The sequence below is a fragment of the Centruroides vittatus genome, unplaced genomic scaffold (genome assembly GCF_030686945.1).
Source record: "Centruroides vittatus isolate TY-2023 unplaced genomic scaffold, ASM3068694v2 contig_18, whole genome shotgun sequence".
Lineage (NCBI taxonomy): Eukaryota > Metazoa > Arthropoda > Arachnida > Scorpiones > Buthidae > Centruroides > Centruroides vittatus.
This window is the reverse complement of record NW_027121101.1, coordinates 7,346,874-7,366,802: the sequence shown is the minus strand read 5'-3', so window position 1 is coordinate 7,366,802 and position 19,929 is coordinate 7,346,874. Positions and strand designations below refer to the sequence as shown.

At 34.6% G+C, this 19,929-nt stretch overlaps 1 protein-coding gene across 1 annotated transcript in view; it reads left to right on the top strand.

Moving 5' to 3' along the window:
• The window catches only part of LOC136969648 (uncharacterized), a 128,638-nt gene extending 121,688 nt beyond the window's left edge, over nt 1–6,950 (top strand). The window contains exons 15-19 of the mRNA XM_067263919.1: nt 2,850–3,052; nt 4,031–4,182; nt 5,164–5,272; nt 5,393–5,550; nt 6,003–6,950. Coding sequence (XP_067120020.1) covers nt 2,850–3,052; nt 4,031–4,182; nt 5,164–5,272; nt 5,393–5,550; nt 6,003–6,207 — 827 coding nt within the window. The 3' untranslated portion in view covers nt 6,208–6,950. The remainder of the gene's footprint in view (nt 1–2,849; nt 3,053–4,030; nt 4,183–5,163; nt 5,273–5,392; nt 5,551–6,002) is intronic.
• The last annotated feature ends 12,979 nt before the right edge of the window (nt 6,951–19,929 follow it).

Sequence of the window (19,929 nt, the reverse complement as noted above, 5' to 3'; positions counted from 1 at the left end):
ACATGTAGATTATAATTTCATGAAATTGTGGAAAGCGTTAATTAGAAAAAAAATGAAGTAAAGTTAGCGCCCTGTTTGATATTGAACAGAATCTTAGTTTTACAAAAGAATTCTTTTGATACTGTAGTATAGGAAAAATTTAACCTAGGGTATACTGTAATTCAATATAAATTGGAAAGTAATTGTCTTTATCTAAACTGATTATCGTAAATAATTATCTTAATTATTTAATTGAATTCTCTAGTCGAAATTTCATTATACTCTTCTGGTTTTAATCATTATTAGAATTTATTTGCATTTTTAATGTTAATTTCATGCAGTGGTTAAAAATATCGAGAAAACTACTACTCGTAATAAATTTTATAAGACGTTCAGAATACTACATATTATATTATAATTAACAGTTCTAACGAATTTTATAGTATTTCTGTATTGCTTACGATATCTAATAAGTGCCGTATTATGTTGTAGACGTACTGTTTAGAACAACATTATTGAAATAATCCAGCAATACGAAGAATTTTATTTGTGCAGAAAATTTTTAAAGCCTATTTTTATTTTAAAATGTCAATAATTTATAAATGGCAATTACATTCCCAAAATAGTTCGAGCTACTTGGGGATTTTTCCGAAATTTTCTACTTAGTAAATTTCAATTAAAAATTAGTTATTATATAATTAATTTCATTGTTTATTCTTGTGTACTGTACACTACATCTTAAAATCGCTTCTGACTCTTAGAGTGAGATCTTTTGGGTGGGACTACAATATTGAAATTAGTTGATCTATTATGGTTTTCGTTTAAAGCAACTTTAAAAGGTAATTAAATTCGGAATGAAAAATGTTTAAATGCATATTATTGCATTGAAAACATTGCAGTAATTTTCTGTTTTTTTAATTGCTAATTTCTCATTAAAACGCAAAATTAACTGAATTTTTTTAATACTATAAAGATAAAGAAAACGTATCTGTTCCGAATAGCTGTAAATAATGGTTTAAAACCCGTTGGTATTTTAATTATATTTATTTAGCATATTATTAACGAACTTTAATAGAGTTCATCAATAACGCTATTGTTTAGTTCATTATCTGCACCTATCTCCAAATGCTAGTGAAAACGTGTAGTAATGCAAATTCGCTTGCTCGTGATGTTATGCAAATAATCGGAGAAAATATATAAATAGCTATGCAATTTCTCACTGGTTCTGTTTGATGTAAATTATCACGTACAGAAGATTCGAACCAATTGTGTTGTCCGTGTAGAACTCCAAGAGTACAAGTTCTATAATTTGGTTATGCAACGCGTGATGTTTCTTCCATCAATGGTGTAGTTAGGAAATAAGTCCTTTAAAAAATAAACTTGTCTTAATCGGAAATCGCAGAAAAATGATATATTACATCCAGGGCCGTCGAGAGGGAGCTGAGAATTATTTTTCCTGGGCCTGGGGAAAAGTTAGGAGCTCATAGTGATTCCTATCCAGTTATTTTTACTAACAGAAAATAGTCTTTGTTTCTTCACTAATAAAAAAATGTCTTATTCTACGTATTTCATTTGTTCAAAAAGGCCCTGGGTTCCATACAAGCTGTCGATGGCCCTGATTACATTAAATTATAAAGCATGAAACTTTACATAAAACCAAAATTTCAAACTCTAAATCTTAAAATTGGTTGCATTAGTTTAAAACAAATTTGAGGTTTTTTTAAAAATATATATATAAATTTGACTTTTTTCGAATTTTATTTATATTTTGAATGCCAAGAAAAATTTGTTGTATGTAATTTGCTTTCACACCAATTACTATGCTTCTGTAATTTTGATGAATCTTTAAAATAAGAATTGGGAGGTAAAGTAAAATGAAAAAGTATTTAGGCTGGATAGATATAGTGTATTGGATAGTATAATGCTGCTTTTTTAATTACTGCTTATGGTATAATGTACTAATTTTTCAATGTGAATCAATCTTCTTAATATAAAAATTTAATAATTTATTATATTTTATAGCCAAAATGATTGCATTAAGACTTATTTTATTTTACCAGAAAATTATAACTTTATTCTTTAAAAAAAAAATCTGCTACTATGTCATTTTCAGTCAATCACAGCGAATCGCGAATCTCCTTTCAATCTGCCATTAATTTTAATGAAGAGCGCACACCCTCTTGATCACAAGTGAATAGTGATATTTATGCATGTTACGTTGTTTTTCATGTATAAACTTATTTCTAAGATTGTTTTATTACTTTTATTTCTTGAATTGTTTCTTCGTTTCATTGTTCTTGCCAGGTTAATCTAATTAGTCAATAGAAAATTATTCGTTAGATCCATTAGGAAAATTATTCATGCCATTAGCACTATCAAGCTACGAATGCTTTGCTTCATTCGTACATATTTAACTATTCGCAACGTATATGAATTATTTTTTGTTCAAGTTTAGAGTTAATGATTTTTTCCACCTGTAATATTTTCTTTAATTAAATATATAACAAAATAATACATAAAGAAATCTTGAAAAATGAAAGTAATTGTTGTGAATATAGTTTTAATTAATAAAAGCAACCGTAGAACTATGCTTAAATTCTATTGAATATTTAGACTTTGATTCTTAGATAGTGATTTTCAATCTATTGTTGCGCAGCTGTAAAAGCTTATCTATTAAGTTTTGATTTATTTTAGTAGATTGCAAGAAATAAAATCTAGCTATTGAACATTAGTCAGGAATTGAGATAAATGAATTCATAATTGTAACTAAAACTTTATAGAGTCTACAGAAAGTTAACCTAACCGAATTAATACTTTCAGATTTCACTCTGCAGTCTTCGATTTATTCATATAGTAAATTTATCTTTCAGACTTAATCGAAGAATGGAAATCTCTGCAACAGTCGGTGGCTTTGAAACAGAAAAGTAATTGTGATCGACAGTTGTCTGCTGAATATGTGGCCATTCAAAAATCATTAAACGAATTAGCCGAGAAGATATCCCAGTTAACTACTACCCCTTTTCAGCGTAATACTACCCTCGATATATTACAAGAGCGAATAGCTGCACTACAGGTGAGATTCTTGCTCAATATTTTTCCCCATCATCTCACTACGATGTAAATTCTAGTCTGGCTGCCATGCCAACCCAAAAGTAAATATTTGTATAGAGTTTTCGTTAGATTTTGGTATTCCGACCGGTCCACGCGAGGTAATTGTAGAATCGAGCCGGACCGTAGTGTGTCCAAAGCACCCCGAAGCGAGATAAGGCTGGAAAAGAGGCCAGTGACAAATTCACTTAGGGAATCTCCCCTCTCTTCTACCGTCCGATGTTTGACCTGTCATCACATCCCTGAGGCAACGCATGAATTTTCCATGGCGATTCTGTGGACAACTCAGGTGCGAAGTCTACGATCATGTCCGGTTATTTTAAGTCATATTTTTATGATTTGCTTCCTCTGTCTGTCTGTCTCTGTTTTTTGCACGATTTTGGAATGTTGAAGAGGCATTTAATAAATATTAATTTCGGAAAATTAAAATGGATCGTGCAACAAAAGTTTTGCAGGCAGAAAAAATCGAAAACATCCCTCTTATTGCCCTCGGCTTGCTTACAGAAAATTGGCATTAATACCCGGGTTAATATACGAAGTGTTTGTAATTATTATTATTTATTAAGTGGGGCGTCGATAAATTTAAATAGCTCTTCCAAGATTTGGGCGGAGAATCATCGATCACAATATACAGGATTAAGTTGGACAACTATCTGGGATATATGGGTTAGGGTTCTAAATATGTATGAGTTCTTATTGACCAGTTCTGAAAAGCGCATCCTGCTAATTTTTCCCCCTTCTCTTCCGCCGTTTAGGATGTTTTGGGCGGAGCGGTTTGTTGCGAAATCCTGCTTATTATTGAAAACATAATGCCGTAGTTTAAATAAGCTTTGACATTATGCAAGTAACACCTTGTTATTTTGCATTACTATAGTATTAAGTGTCTTTGGTAACGGACGAAATGACTAACATCACAAATGAAAGAATTTTTTTTTCTTAACAGATGTCACGTTCGACACTTCAGGAGACTAAAGACTCTCTGTTAGAGGTTAGCAAACGCATCGTTCGATTAATGTCTGAGGCGGACCTTATGACTTGTCCACTTAAGGAACATTTCAACAAACTGTACCAAAGATGGGAAGATATCTACGAAGAGTAAGTTTTTGTTTTTTCTAATCTGAATATCCTGAAAACTTTCTTCATCTGTTGGCATTGGTAGGAGGTAATTGTCTAGAGGGAAGGTTTGCCTTTTTTTCGATAAAGGGTAAGGGGTCCGGTGCGTTATTTAATGAGAATTTTCTTTACGGCAGGTGAGATGCGGGCCTCCCCTCCCCTCACTCTTGCGGCTTATTGTACTGTCCCCTGTTTCTCCCTCTTGTCTGTGTTCGGTCATAAATCGTCGCTCGCCGTTAAAGTCATCGGTCCCATCAAGAATTGATGACTTGGACAGATTAGGGGAAAAGATCCCGTGCGGAGAGGGGTGAACAGTACCAGTAGGTGGCTTTACTTTTTATGTGTAGGACGTTGAACCCGCACTCTCCACTGTGTACGCGTGTTTTTATAGGATTAAATTCAGTTTCGTATCCGAAAAAATTCATTTTAATCCTCTGTTTAGGTCGTAATCCTTTAAATCATTTTAGAAAAGTAAAAAGTTAGGTTTTTGTTAGAAAAGACGATAAAAATGAAAGTAATGCCATCTCCGACGTCCGCGAGATAGCCTCTGAAAGTTAAATGATTTGGGTTGTTTTATTATTATTACTATTATTATATAATTGTAATTATCTACGATTCGACAACATACATATATACACACATTTTTTATTCCTAGTTGGATGGGATGGTTATTGGTTTTTCCTCACTTCTTTCCCTAGCATGTTTGAGATCAGCAGGGACACATCTGGACCCCTGCCAGGTCCGTCGACATTCGTCATTCATCAAATGACGTCAGACGGCCTTTATAATGAAGCTATTAATATTCACACCAGTTGGATATTCATCCGTCCGACTCTCCATAAGTCATCGATGTCGATTTAAGCGAGATTGATTAAAATACTTCGCCGTCAAAATTTTACCGGAATAGTTTAAGAGTTTATCACTAGATGGCGTATTTTGCTCACCCTGGTCTTTTTGTTGCAGGAATGGAACACACTTGACCGACCTGCAACAGTTGTATCAGAAATGGAATAATTGCGATGTATTGTGTCAACAATTACAGAAAACCTTGGAAGCCACACGATCTTCTGAGGTATAAACTTCTGAATAAATTTAAGTTGCGGTCCGATGTCAAATCGTGACCTTTCCGAGTTAATAAATTAAACGAATAAATGTAGATAAATGTGGGTCACGGGCTTTTGTTATTCCCTAGGTGAATAAGGAGATAGTAGAATCGGCAGAGAAACAGTTGGATAAATTGAGGACGATGCTGGCAGAAGTTAAAGATTTATTGGGTACCGGTGAACCGTGGAAGAAATTAGCAGAACGTGTGGCTGATCTTCAATCTAAAATATACGTCAGAGATGTCAGGTAAGGAAACGGTTCGACCAGTTCCCGGTGTTGTCGCCTCCAACGGGTCGAAGGATCGCATCCAACATGACAATTGTCAGCGATTAGCATGATGTGGCCATTTGAAAGCTCGACGGCAAGTTCGATGCCAATGGGTCGTGCACCGAGGGATTTTCGGGTCCCCCGTTCCTTTATCAGTCGCGTAAACGCGCTATAAGTCAAGTGGGGGAGTCTGGCCCACGAATCGAAATTGCCTCATTGCTTCTATCGTCTCGCGATCTTAATGGATGCCGACGCCTACTCATCCCAGAAACTGGTGACGGAATCTGTACATTTTGTTGCTTTTCGGCTAATTGCTAATGAATGAATGTAGTCGTAAAACCCTTATGTTATTTCCCTCGGCGGATTAAATGTTATCTCTTACCTCCGAGCTTATCTTACTCTCTCACCTTTTGTGTAATTTCTCTTTTCAGTTGTGCACCGGTTCACACGGAGCAGCCCGGACCCACTAAGAGATTTTGGAGGATTATACGATTTGCAATTCCCATCCAGTTGGCCCTGGTGTTGTTGTATTGTCTAGCCTGTCTACTGGAGCCACGATGTTGCGATTTGGTCAACAATCTCAACTTCTCCCTGACTCCTCATTTGCGTTACGTTCGTGGACCTCCACCCGTATGAAAGAGCCCGATGCCGACTAGAAAGTCGGCTTACCGAACCCGTTCGTGCGTCTTGCAATGCGTGCGTGCGTTGGCATTGCGAGGAACCTGCGCAGCAAGAAGTATTAATCCAAAAACTCCCGTTCCCGTGTCGGTGCGTGCGTGCCTGTATGCGTTCGTTGCGTTGTTATCGGACCAGTTTCCCCTATGATTTTCTCATCGCTTAATTTTCATAATCATTCCTTAATTTTAGGGAACATAACCTTTTTTTATATAACTTTTTTAATCGTATATTTCTTTATCCGAGAAGAGGACCCTTTGGCCGTCTCGTCCGATTATTTGCGTTTTGTTGCGAGATATACGCAGTATTTAAACGGGACCCATGGACGAGTATTATTTCTTTGATTGTCTTCAGTTAATCGTATATCGTTAGTCAGTCCTGTGGTCAAAGCGTTTAGATGTACGTTATGCGCACGATAATATATTTTGGGGTAAGGTGTGATCACCGAGATCAGGAGGAAATTTGAACACGTATTGGCTGTCTTACCATTACCACTTCGTGTGTCACGTTTTACGTATCACGTCAGCACGTTAGACGTTAGTTTTGGATTTTAATAATCCTGTGACACTGCCTTCCATCATATATGTAGTGGTCGAATGGAAGTAGCCCTTTCTTGACAATTACGTCAAGTTTTAATTCATCAATTAGTTGATTATGATTATTAATTAAAACAATTAATCAATAAAAGTCAAATTTAAATTTTACCAGTTGTTCTGTTTTTTATTTATTTAAAAATAAGATTTTATGGCTTAAAACTTGTGCTATTGGTCATGTATGAGTTTGCATACTGCAGTCGACTTCACTCTTCGGTGTCTGGATATATGCAAATAATTACTTTTCTTTATCGTAGCGCTACGAGTTTCGATTTTCCGAAACAATTGAGTTTTATCTTTTGAAGGAAATCATGAACTTGATACTCAATCTCCCAAGTAACTCTAGATTGACTCAATTACATCAATCGTTTGTCAGGAAATTGGTAGAGAACCTGTTTGATTTGAAACACGAAAGAAAGAGATTGGATCTGATCTCTCTCTCTCTCTCCCTTTTTTCCTTCGCGTCCGTTTTTTGAAGCGTGTGACAAAATGGCTTCCAGGCGGTCAGACCAGTAGCGCCTCCCGCCACCAGAGCTCGATGCACTCGAATCGGACCAGGTGGTGTGTTTGAAACAATTAGGGAGTGGCCAAAGGGAAGCGACTAGGCAGGTGACTGCACCTAAATGCACTGCTTCGCATGCCACTCATGTGCACAGATGCATGGCCACGGGTGACGCCTTCTCCCTAAATGATTTCCCGGTTATCGGACGAAATGTATTGACGGACCAGCTGGCCATTCTTACCCTCCCACGGGGTCTATCCCCTCTGGCCACTATCCAGTCTAGCATTGTCGCCATAACACCAATAAATCCATTACGCTTTTACCATTATAAAAAAAAATCTCACTTAAGAATCGATCTGTTCGATAAATCTATTGGTCTCTGGTATCGATGATAATCTATTCTCGGGCGGAGTTGATCCCACTCGTGATTTTTTTAATTTGTTTATCCGGTGGCACTCGGAAGGTACGTAAATTTAACTTCATTAGGATTATCCTTTTTGAATTTAAATCTTACATTAGTTGTGCGTCTTTTAAATTTGCGATTTATCACAAAACTAAAAAAAAAGCATTATAGATTCGTGTATTTCTACGTTTAAAATAAGAAAATTTATTTTAAGTCATTTTTTTTGAAAGAGATTCGAATGAGCGAGTGTGTATATCTTCAAGTTGCATAGAACATCAAAAAAAATAGGAGATTTGGATGGAGTTTATCGTTTATACATTGGAAAAGTTTCCATTAACTTTATGAACGTGAAAGGAATTTTATTATTGCAAATGATTTATTAGAATTATCTTACTCGCATATTTTGGATGTTTTGTTATGAATAGTTAAAAAATTTTTCTAATGGATTCAATATCGTAAAACGTGAGTAAGTTAAAAACTTGCCGTGACGCCTTGTGCGGTAGCACCTCGTAATTTTCAGGAATCCAAACAAAAGCGAGTGTATAGCGAGCTAATATCGGAAATGTTTGGATTTTTTCGCTTTTCGAGAAGCACTCCTAAAATTTCTATAGTGTTTCTGTCGGTTTTAAAATTTAAGTCGGACCAGACTTGTTGCCTAAATTACGAGCAGACATAAGGCCGACAAAAAGGCCATTCTTCTATCATAAAAAGTACATATCAGTTTCCAAACAACACAAAATCCTCTCTAACGATTTTGTTGACGGCATATTCCGAGACAGTACACCAATGTAATTTTTAAAGTCGCTTCGGAAGTTCGTAGCTGGAGGGGGGACGAAACTAGAAATTCCAGTGGTATATAGAGAGCCATTAGACCGACTCTACATTGGTAGGGGGGTGGAAACAACAACGACTTTAAGGCCACTTCAAAAGAAGAACCACTGTGAATTGGTTGTCAGTGGGGCGAAGTAACTACAGTCTACCCAAGAAGTAATGTTACATCCAATTCGATACAGGACCACTCAGATACTTACTGCTCCCAGGGTTGGGAAACCTACGTGACGGAAATATCAGGCGGAAAAGGTCGGAAATCGTGATCGGAAAACCGTTCCCGATATTCCGATCACGTGGTAGGGCTTCAGTTTCCAACGAATCTCCCGTTCTTAAAATTGGTATCGGCTGTAAAAACGGTCTTCTCTTATATACTTCTCCACCCCCTTCCGATCTCCGGGTAGACGTAATCGACTCCTTTGCAAATGGCGCTCGAACCCAAAGAGATAAAAATGGCACTCTTGTAGTAAATGCAGTTTATCAGAGTTTCGAGTATCGTATGTCTCGTCCGTGATTTTTTTTCTTTCTTTTAGCATTTTTCTGCGAATATTTTTTCATTAAAATTACTCTCCGTGAGTACAGATTTCATTAATCTCTGGCGGTGGTAATCGCTTGACCGCGGTACCTTACTGCATTTGACGAATGGATACTGCCCGACTTATGTTATTAGTGTTCAAATTAAGCTCAATAATCCATCATATTCAAACATTTTTTTTAATGTAGACAATTAATTATGTTTTTCAATAGCGTATCGACTTCGTTATCAAAAACCTGTTTCTGTACACGATATCGAACATAAATCACGTGATTCTCTTTTGTTGACTCCTCTTGCTCTTTAAAATAAAAAAAAAATTAGGAGTTTAGCTTCCTCCATATTGCCAGTCACTTTAAATCTCGAACCAATTATATATATAAGGAGAGCTAAAACGTGTTTTAACGAATGTTTTCATTCGTCTTTTAGATTCCGTAACATTGGAAATTCATATAATTACCTAACGCCGTATAGAGTTTTTATGGCCGGTGTTATAAGGCCGGACGTACCCTTCAGTGGCGGTAGCTGCGAGTTATTAATTTGTTAAGCGTCTTTATAAAAGATTGTATCCGGTCAACGACATTTAAGAGGCGGAGATGAAGACGGAAAGATCTAAATCAATGTTGACTGCAGAAACATATCGACGTTAATTAAAGATTGCACGTCTAGCGGGCTTGAACCGAGCATAAATCATATCCATCCTAGTCTTTCCTAATACGGAAATTGATCTTTTGAATTCTTGTTTCTGAATCACTAGATAATCTCGACAGAGAGATTTATTAAAGTCTATTGACAGCAAATTTTAATTTCGAGAAACCGGAATCGCTTTGCTGATCTAGAATCCATTCTATAATCGAAACTACCTGAATTCGTTTCGTGGCAATATTATTTTGTATTTACTGTATTCTCCATACCTTAAAGAGGATAAACTTAAGCGGTAGTCGTTACACCGTCAACTTTATCTACTAAGATTATGAAGAGTCGCGATGTCGAGAATCTGAACTTGTAAAAACGTAACAGAAGTGTGATTTGAAATTAAAATTTTATTGTTACTTTTATACAGTTTTAAAGATTTTAATCTCTTAACAATAGCGGAGAAAAAATTGTTGAGGCTCCCCCGCACAAACGTTACGTAGCATGATGATGATTCCATATATAGATAGGTCACAAGAAGAGTAGTAAAAATGGAGGTGGGAGCGCCCGTAAGATTAGCCTAAAGCCTTTTTTTAACTCGGATGTTCTCATGGGAATTTAATAATTCTTTTCCGGATGAATACAACCCAGAACGCCTTGCGACTCATCCGAAGATTTTTGTAATTATCTGAAGATTAAGCGATGTAAGGAATTCCACTTAAAATCTTAATTTATTAAAAGATAAATTATAGATAGATCTCCCTGTTGTTGTGTTAAGTATTACTTAGAAGAAATCTCCAGCTTAATTTTAATACTATTTTCGTCGTCGTCCCAGCTTTTGTGGGGTTTCGAACAAAAGATTAATTTTTGAAAGATGGCATTGGATAAACAACTTAATTAAGTTTACTCATTGTGTGCTAAAGTATAAGAAAAGATTTCAACACTTCTGAAGTAAAAGGAAATAGAATTTTATAGTCAACAGACCAGTCAGTGGGAGATAGAAGGAAAAAAAATGCAGAAAATTTGGGAGGAGAATATGATGGACGAGTGTTACTTCAGAGTTCAGCCATTCACCTTTCTTATGTCTGGAGGGCATAAGCTTGATGTTGGCCTCACATGTCCACCCTTTGTTCACATATAATTACATTAGAACAAGCAAAGCCGAGCCTGGAACATAACACAAACTTAACTAAACATTCTTTTTTAGATGCTGGCAGAAGGGTATAATACTCTCGGCCGAGTAATTTAAAGCAGGGTGAGGCTCGATTTATAATTAAGTAGGTTGTGGTAACAAGGAAGATCAAAAATACTTCTGATGTTTTCTAAGAAGTCTCGATTTCTGGGCTTTATTGTTACATATAGAGCAATTTGAACCCTCATAAAATTAAGGTCGGCCAATGGTATTTGGAATAGCAACGCCTCTAATTGGACAGGATCGTAATTTCGTAGCTTTTTACGTTCTCTTCGTGCTCGTTTAAGCGGTGATAGAATTTACCAAAATATTCTCAATTGATGGTAATGAGGAGGAAGTCGCAATTTTTGGATAATGGTTTTGATAAATGGTAACGTAGATGACACAAAATTGTTTGCCAGTTATCCTAGTCCGAGTTAAAGGGTTTAATGGGCGTGATGATAAGGTTTTGAACAGAGGAGAGGTTTGATTAATCGTCCCTCAGATAAGCTTATATATTAAAAAAGAATTTTGGAGAATTTCATAATGCCTGCTCTATCATTTTCGTAAAAATGTTTATGATGTCATATTGCTGCCAAAATATTTTGCATTGGGGAGCTACCCTTCACTCTGGATAATCGACAGATAAAGGTATGTCATAAGGTAGACTCTCCCTCGTGCGGTCTGTACCCTCCGTTCTACCACCCTCCTTCGACCCCACCTATCTCCACTCAAAAACGTCTTCATCAACAGGTGATTACATTTTAATTAAATTTACGTAAAATCCGTTTCCATGCCAGCGAGGATTTTACACCACTGTAGTTTTTTAACCTTTATTGAACTCATGCAATTCCGTATTAGTCGAAGGTATCAATATTCTAAACGTATAAAAATTTTAGAAACAACTCCGATTCAATTACTTTCTCCTTACAGACGAGGCGTTGGAACTTTCATTAATCCGAGAAAATTGCTATTTGACTATTTCCTCCCGCTTTTCGGCTCCATTTTCTGATTCAAACTTTCTAAATTCAATTTAAAAGACTATTAAAAAGGAAGAAGAAGAGATTGACTAACTACAGAAATTAATAACTGGTTAGACACCGGCCGAGGAGCGGGAGGAACTTCACACTTTTATATTTAATTTGGACGGTGTTCCCGCTAGCCCTTGTAAAAATCAGCCACGAAACCAATATCGATTTTACAACCCACTTACAAAACGTGCAAAAGTGTCGGACGTTTTCTTTATCCAACGTTTCATTCTTTTCACGCTCCATCAGCAAGAGCTTGTAATCTTTGCCTAGATATGTTATCCTCATTCTCGTCACATAAAAATTGAATTACTGTAGTTATTGGATAAAGATGACAATTTCCTCTGACTTTACTAAATCTTGAGAATATCACGATTTCTTCCAAACTCCGAATGTTGCATAACAAATAAAGAATAGCTATTATCTTGCCCGACTGCCATAACGATCTTTTAAATGTTTGCAAAGTAAATATACGCGAATGGAATAATTTTAAACTGTTTTACTCTTTCTAACAGTTGATAAAGTAGAAGAAAGAGAAGCGTGTTTAGGATATACTTGCAAACTCGGCATTTCTTTCATTTAACGATCCGAACCGAGCAGAACAATAAGCCAGTTTTTTTCTGTCGGTTAGGCCTAATCGAGTTAAACGAATTTCTAACTTGTTGAAAACGGTAATTTGATGTTATCTGATAGTCGAAATGATTATTTTAGGTTTTTTCTTTTAAACGTCTGAGAGCAATGTCAGAACGAATGCGAAGGGTCTTTCAGTTTTACTTTTCTCTAAGGAAGTGATCGCAGATGTCTCGAAGGATAACACAATATGTGATGTGAATGCTTAATGATTGTGCCCAAGATTTGCTGATTGATTCTTTTTTATGACGATTATTTATTTATAATTCATGCTTTTAGATAAATGCGAATGTATCCTTTGACCCTGCAGTTACAATCGAATACGGGCATAAAAATAACCAGTTACAATTTTAAAAAAAAAACGTTTTTTTTTAATTTTACGAAGTTAAGCTCGAATCCAGTCTTAAATAAAAATTTTCATTTGAAGATTAAAGATAAAATAAAATTCTTGTACAAGTTGGTGAACTCAATTAGGATATCTTCAAGTGTCATTTTACTTGTCATTTATATCCCCGTTACCACGTCACCAGTCTGAAAGGAATAATTCAATTAGATTCGAGATCATTTAATAAATGTCAGGTTGGGATAGATATGATTAATATAAAAGTTGAATATAATGAATTGCCATGTAAAACTTTTGGAAAAAAAAAGTTTTCTATAGTGATGTTTTGAAAGGTCAATACGATAGATTTATTTATTGCAGTTAATCTTCTGTCCCTTTTGGCATATGTTCGGTCCAATTCTTTTTCTCTAATTATAAAAGCGTCTTAATAGGATTTTCGATTAAAATTTGATTTTTAAATCGGTTAAGGTTAAATACAGTTTTTGTGCCCGCGACTAATCGTATTCGGTTAGAATAATATTTATTAAAGCCCTAATTAATTTAAATAGAAAATAATAAGTATAATATTTACCAACAGCATAAAATATACAAAAGGATGCTTCGAGTATGAAATATTAATTCAGATCCGGTTGCTTTACGAGGACGAAAAGAAGAAGAAGAAAAATTCTATGCTGACATATGTTTGTTTATTGAATATATTTATTCCGATCACAAAAACGGGGTTTAACTATACGTCGACCATTATTACTTATAAATAATTCATTATTTAAAAATTCTATCTTTAAAGTAATTCGTATTCTTTTAACGCCATCATAAATGATTAAAAAATATCGCATTAACTTTTAATTATCTCGGATTAAAACTTCAATTAAATCGCAAAATAAGAAATAAACTTGTCAAAACTTTCGACGTTCTAAATTAAAGTATGCATTCGGAATTAGATAAAAAATATCGTGTTTGAGCATTTATCACCGTAATGTTTCCATAGTTTAAAATTCTAGATACATTTAAGAATACGTTTAGCCATATTTTGTATATATTAATGCGGAATGCATGGATAAAAATGTAACCCTATACACCCACTCGAAACCGGAGAAATTTAAATATAATTCTGGATTGGAAATAATTTGAAAAGTGTATTTTATTCCGGTTGGGGTATTTATAACAATAGAAGGTCAAGAGAATTTGCCAAAGACTTCCGCCCCTACTAAAGCATTAGAAGAATCAACAATACGTACGGTGCCAACCATTTTTATGAGGGTTTCCAGTTAATGAAGGAATGGAGATAAGGTTTATATACTTCAACCGGAACTAGAGGCCACAGTTCTGGGTTTGAAGATAGGTGATCAATATAATAATTAATTAGCGAGTCAGTTCTTGTCGATACTTCTCTGATGTTTTAATGAGTTTCTTTACGAGAAATTCGGTAAAAGAAAATCGAATTTTAACACCATATAAAATTTTTTTGTTCGCCTTTATAACGGCTACTCCCGGTTCAGACATTATTGATGATTTATTTCGTCAATATCTCATCTACGTAGACCATATAAATCTTTATCAAGCTGATATTGAATTAGATTTCGCATTCGATTGATTCGTATTCGATTTTCTAACTGATAGCTACCGTAAAAAAAGGGATAATTATAATGTAAGTTATAAATCAAAGAGCATTCGTCTCCTCCCCGAACACTTAAATCATGGTTTTTTAATATATACTTCTTAAAAAGTTTGATATTCTTGATGATAAATGTAGATAACGGGTTCCGAAAACCGTATAATTATATAATAAACAGAGAATACAAAGCACGAGTTCAATTTGATATTCGGTATTTTGACAAGTTCTAATTACCTGTCTCTAACAGAGGGAAAGACCAAAAGACAATAATTACATTTCTGGAGTGACATTTATATTAAGGAAGGAGAAAAGTCGGTAATCAACAGGTGGTCTCTCGCGAACAGGTGCTGCGCTGTTTGTTACAAAAAATAAATGAATAAAAAAGCCATTGCTACGAGTAACGGAATACGTGTAATTAGTCGGGATTATCGTAAGATACGGCTTAAATGCTTAAATATTGTAATGTAAAGGTGGGCATAACTGAAAATGTAGTCGCTTGTTTTATAATAGTCCGACTAGTTATGGACGTTGGCAGATAGCCACTCTGTCGTCTCATCTATCAATGGAGATACACGAATTCGTGATGTTTACCAAAATGCCTAACTGAATTGCCTTATTTACAATATCTTTTTTTTCTCCCATAAATACTTTTCGATAGAGGAGGAAAAAAAAGATAAAGATGCAACAAAAATGTAACTCAATTAAAAATACAATTTGTTTCTGAAAGAAATCGGCTCGGAGCGACTATAGGCCTCTTATAATTATAGGTTCTATACATTATAATTGGCTGCTTTTCATTTCGGAAGAGATGGAAGTTAAGAAGAAATCGGTGTTTGAGTTCCGTCGGCGGTATATTTTTATTGATCGCAGACTCAAAAGTGGCCAATTCTAGTAATCATAGGATTTAATAAAAATAATAGATTCTCTTGGTAGTGTAGGTCAAAGGTCGATTTCTCCGTTTCGGCGTGTAAATTGCCATAGTCTTCGCACAATAATATGCACGAACGTACTCTAGTAACCCCCTTTTTTTATGTATACAATATTTGCTTTTAAGAAATTCAAGCTTTGGAAGAATACTACGCTGTCCTTCCTGTCTTAATAAACCAGTTTATATACATCTATTGTGTCTTTAGAAAGTAGAACCAGATTAAAATATAATTGCAATAACTACACAGCTGTTCTCTGTTTCTAACCCTACGGTCGGAACTCTATCGCTAGAAAACAAACTTCTTTGGGTCTAGAAAACTAACGAAATTTACGACTGTAATCAAACTTTCAAGGAATGCAGAGATTGGGTCTCTATTTTTTTATTAGAACGTTGACTTATGTAAATTATTTGTACTATTATCGTCGGTTTCCAACGTAAAAATTTATGGACGAACTCGACCGTTTATATAACGTAAGGTAATGGGCAGTGGTCATTTCTCTTTCGTCCTTGCAACTTTTTGTTTTTCTGACGCTTAGAAGAAAGGCGTATGAATGTGGCTGTTGCACTTAGCGTGAGATTTCTGACAGCATAAACGACGAACAATTGTTAGGCTATATAATGCCAAATATATAGAGACCTAATAATGATAGATTTGAAATATAAATGATTGACAAGTCCTCCATTTTCTATCCACTCAGAAGTATATCCATACTTCACTTGTCATTTGTGAAGAATAATTGTCATCAACAATAAAAACTTACCTTTAAAGAATTCAATCTAGAACAACATTTGGAATCAGACAAAACCGTCCGATCCTATAGATTCACCTTTTCATTTGTCAGAGCAGCAGACAAAAGAAGAAAAACAAAGACAAGCGTTGGACACCTGACAATTGTTGGAATAACCTTCAGCCTTCCCTCATTAATTACATCGTCGGTTGAAGTGACAGCTCCGAGTTAGTTCTTGCTTGGAATCCGGAGTAGCCCCAGGGCTAACGTTATTGGGCTAAACTCTAAATTCGGCCTGAAAAACTTGAAAAATATAGGTAGTCTGATTTGTCGCCAACCTTTCCCTTTTGTTTATCTATTCGGTATGCATTTTTTACGCCCGTTTCTCGAGCGTTCTCTATATCTACCGTTGCCGTTCGTGTGAAGTTCAATCGAAAAGCAATTTCCGTACCGACTAAATGTAATAAGTTATCCTAATCGTTTACTTTTCAGTGCCCACATACGTATAGACCATACAAATATCTTAACCCTGGAAACACAAGGTCATCTTAGGATAATCCAATCATTCGAACATTTACTCCCGCTCCTTTAATATTAGGAGGAGCATGTATTCAACAATAACTTGGAGTAGAATTTTTTCTATTTTTATTTTTAAACAATAAATACCTAATCCATCATAAATAAATATCGAGCCACCTGCTCGCAAACACTAACTTGTCTCTTTTCTTGTTGGAAATCTACTTTGCGCAGTTGTGCGGTTTACACTAGCGATATCTTCTGAATTTAAAGTATCAACAATGCAAATGTTATTTATTGTTGAAAGTATCTTTTACAATCCATTTTCGTTCGGTTGCAGTTTTCCATTTTTGAATTTTGATGGTAAATTCGGCAACAGATCTTTTATCTTTTTCCTTCTTTCTTCTTTTAGTTCGACATTAAAATTGATAACCTTAAAGAAATTGTAATTTATATCTATTTGTTAATAACAAGTAGAAAAACTGAAGACATATTTTAAGGCCAATCGACGTTTTCTCACAGTAAATCATGACACAAGCGGATTAAAAATAGTGCTGCTCACGTTTAACATGTATTTGAAATCAAGGAGAAGGTGGTGATCGATATAAGAAAGGGCGGGTAAAAATAAAATACTTTTAAAAACTTCCACCTTATTTTGCAAGAAATTGATAATACAGTAACTGTAATTGCTCGTGGTATTTCATTGGTGTAAACTTTAATCGGCTTTATATTAGGCTAATCTTTATTGTAAAAGAATAGCTTTAAAATTAATATGTATTTTGTCTTCTATTAGAAAATTCTTTTACTTTTTTGTATGCTGTGTATTTCTTTGTTTGAATGGCTCTTACATTAGGTTCTTTGCATTTTTATTCTCGAGATGTCCTCTACTTTCCTTGTCTTAGGACGCAGCTGGTTCCATTTCTGATTTATAACTAGCTACGTTAAAATATTTTAATATTATTTTGACACAATAAATCAGCCAGAAAATGTTTTCAGCTAAAGTTAGTTTTTATTTTATATATATATATATGTATTTATAATTTAAACAGTTCTGATCATTTACATTTTTAAGCTGATTGTAAGCTCGTGTCAAGGATGTCAAGACTCCGATGATTGAGTACAAACATATTTCAAATAAAATGTTTTATATTGGATCATCTCATCACTATAAAAACATGTTCATCCAATGTGGGCGCATCGTTACAGCTTGAGATATTTATAAGAGTAATCCTGGTATTTATGGCTTTGTGTCGACCCTGATGGTACACAAGGATGATGTCAAGCATCTCAGAAGCGAAGGACGAGACGCAATCCTTATCTTCTCTGACCCTACTAGCTCTAAGGCATTTACACTCTCTACGTTTTTCGTTGACAAAAATTTACCCGGACGATAATCTATTCTCCATTTACTGGGATACGAAGAAATTCGGATAAGATATTCTCCGGTTTCTTTACAAAGATTGAAGATGTCAATTTCTATTATCGATATAAAAATTGCTTAACCTTTCACGTATTTCTAATCGACTTGTAACAAAGTTTCGTCGAAAGAAAAAATAAATAATCCTGCATCTAGTATAAACTAATTAATGTTTTTATGAGCAAGCTGCATGTGCAAAACTTACCATGACTCTTACAGCTTAAGGCTATTTAAAAAAGATTTAAAATTTAAATCGCCGTGGTTTGAAAATTGTCGAGGTTGTTAATTTTAAAGAAGCAGCTGCGGTTAATATTTTCCTTAATTAATTAAGGTTAACAGCGATATTAAAGAAAAACTAAACAAACGAGACATTCATCCACTAGAAAAAAGTTTTATGGGTAATGAATTACTAACACTATTAATAACTTCCAATATTATTATTTGAAAATAATTTATCTCGATCCATCATAAATAATAAAAGTCTGTTGAATTTATTCCATCCATCTGCCTCCATACTAGAAATGAATTAAACATTTCAAACCATCTTTAAAAAAATTCTTAAAAGCTCTTCCTTTAGACTTAAAAGGTCGTAGTTTACGTAATTTTATTTGGGTTTAAATTAATAATAATTGTACAAAATATAGAATTACGCTTATATTTTCATAATTATAATAAAGAATCATTCTTCAAAGACCTGTTGTCGGGGGAGGAAAAAAAAAATAGTAAAATAAGATCAGAGTATGAATAATCTGCATTTATTGTGTAAGATCTAGAGTATGTTATCGCAGTTATAGTTTTTGACGATAACATAATCGTGACGCAAATGTTCAATTTGTATATCTGCGATTTCAATAAAAATATAAAATATTAGTTAAAAGAAAGTTAAGTGCAGAGAGCTTTATTATGGTTATTTTTCTTTTAAGAAAAAAACTCGTCTTACTAGCTTCGATAGGATTTTAGAGAAGATTCGATTGGATGCGAATTTATAAGTTTCTCAGATTATTCGAAAAACTAGGTTTGTCGACTCGCCCATTTCAGCTAGGTCTTTTAAGTAGGGCCTACGTGATCGCCGTGCCAGCGTAGCACGCGTGCTTACCGATTGTTAAAGAGATAAGTGATCCTCCTTGATCTTTCTGAGATTTGAAAGACTAGCTGCAGACCATTTTGCTCGAATTTCTATCAGCTTGATGAATTCCACGGTTAATTTTTTGTACGAGTTTCTCGTTTGATTTGTTTTTGAATACAGTTTGGTGTTTAAGTACGCTCCAGATACCGACTATATTCATGACAACAAGAAAAAGAATAGATAGATTCTTAAAAGTGCCGAAACGGATGAGATGTTAGAATAGAAGATTGCCGACCAGTCCTAAAATGCCGAGAACAAAGCTAGACAAGATGATTGATCTAAAAATTAAAACGAAGATAGTAGACTGACGTCCTTCTTGTCGGTGGTGTGCAATCTGTCAATGGAACTTGGCCTAATAAAATTGGTGGAATTCGAGACAATTTCGAAGACCACCCAGACGAATTTGACATTTTACATGAAGTTATTTCATGAATCTTTCCGAGATTTTCCTGAACTTTCGACATATCGCGGGATTTAATGAGATTTCCCTCCTGAGTATTCCATAAAAGTGTATTTACAATAAAAGATTTGATCACGGAATCCGTCAATAATTATCATAACTATAATTAGAATGAATTGATTTTAATATTGCTGAATTCATTAGAACAATATTAACTTGACAAATATTTTTGTTCAATAAGTGAAAACGGAATACTTTCACTTTTTTATCATTAGAAAAAACTATAATTT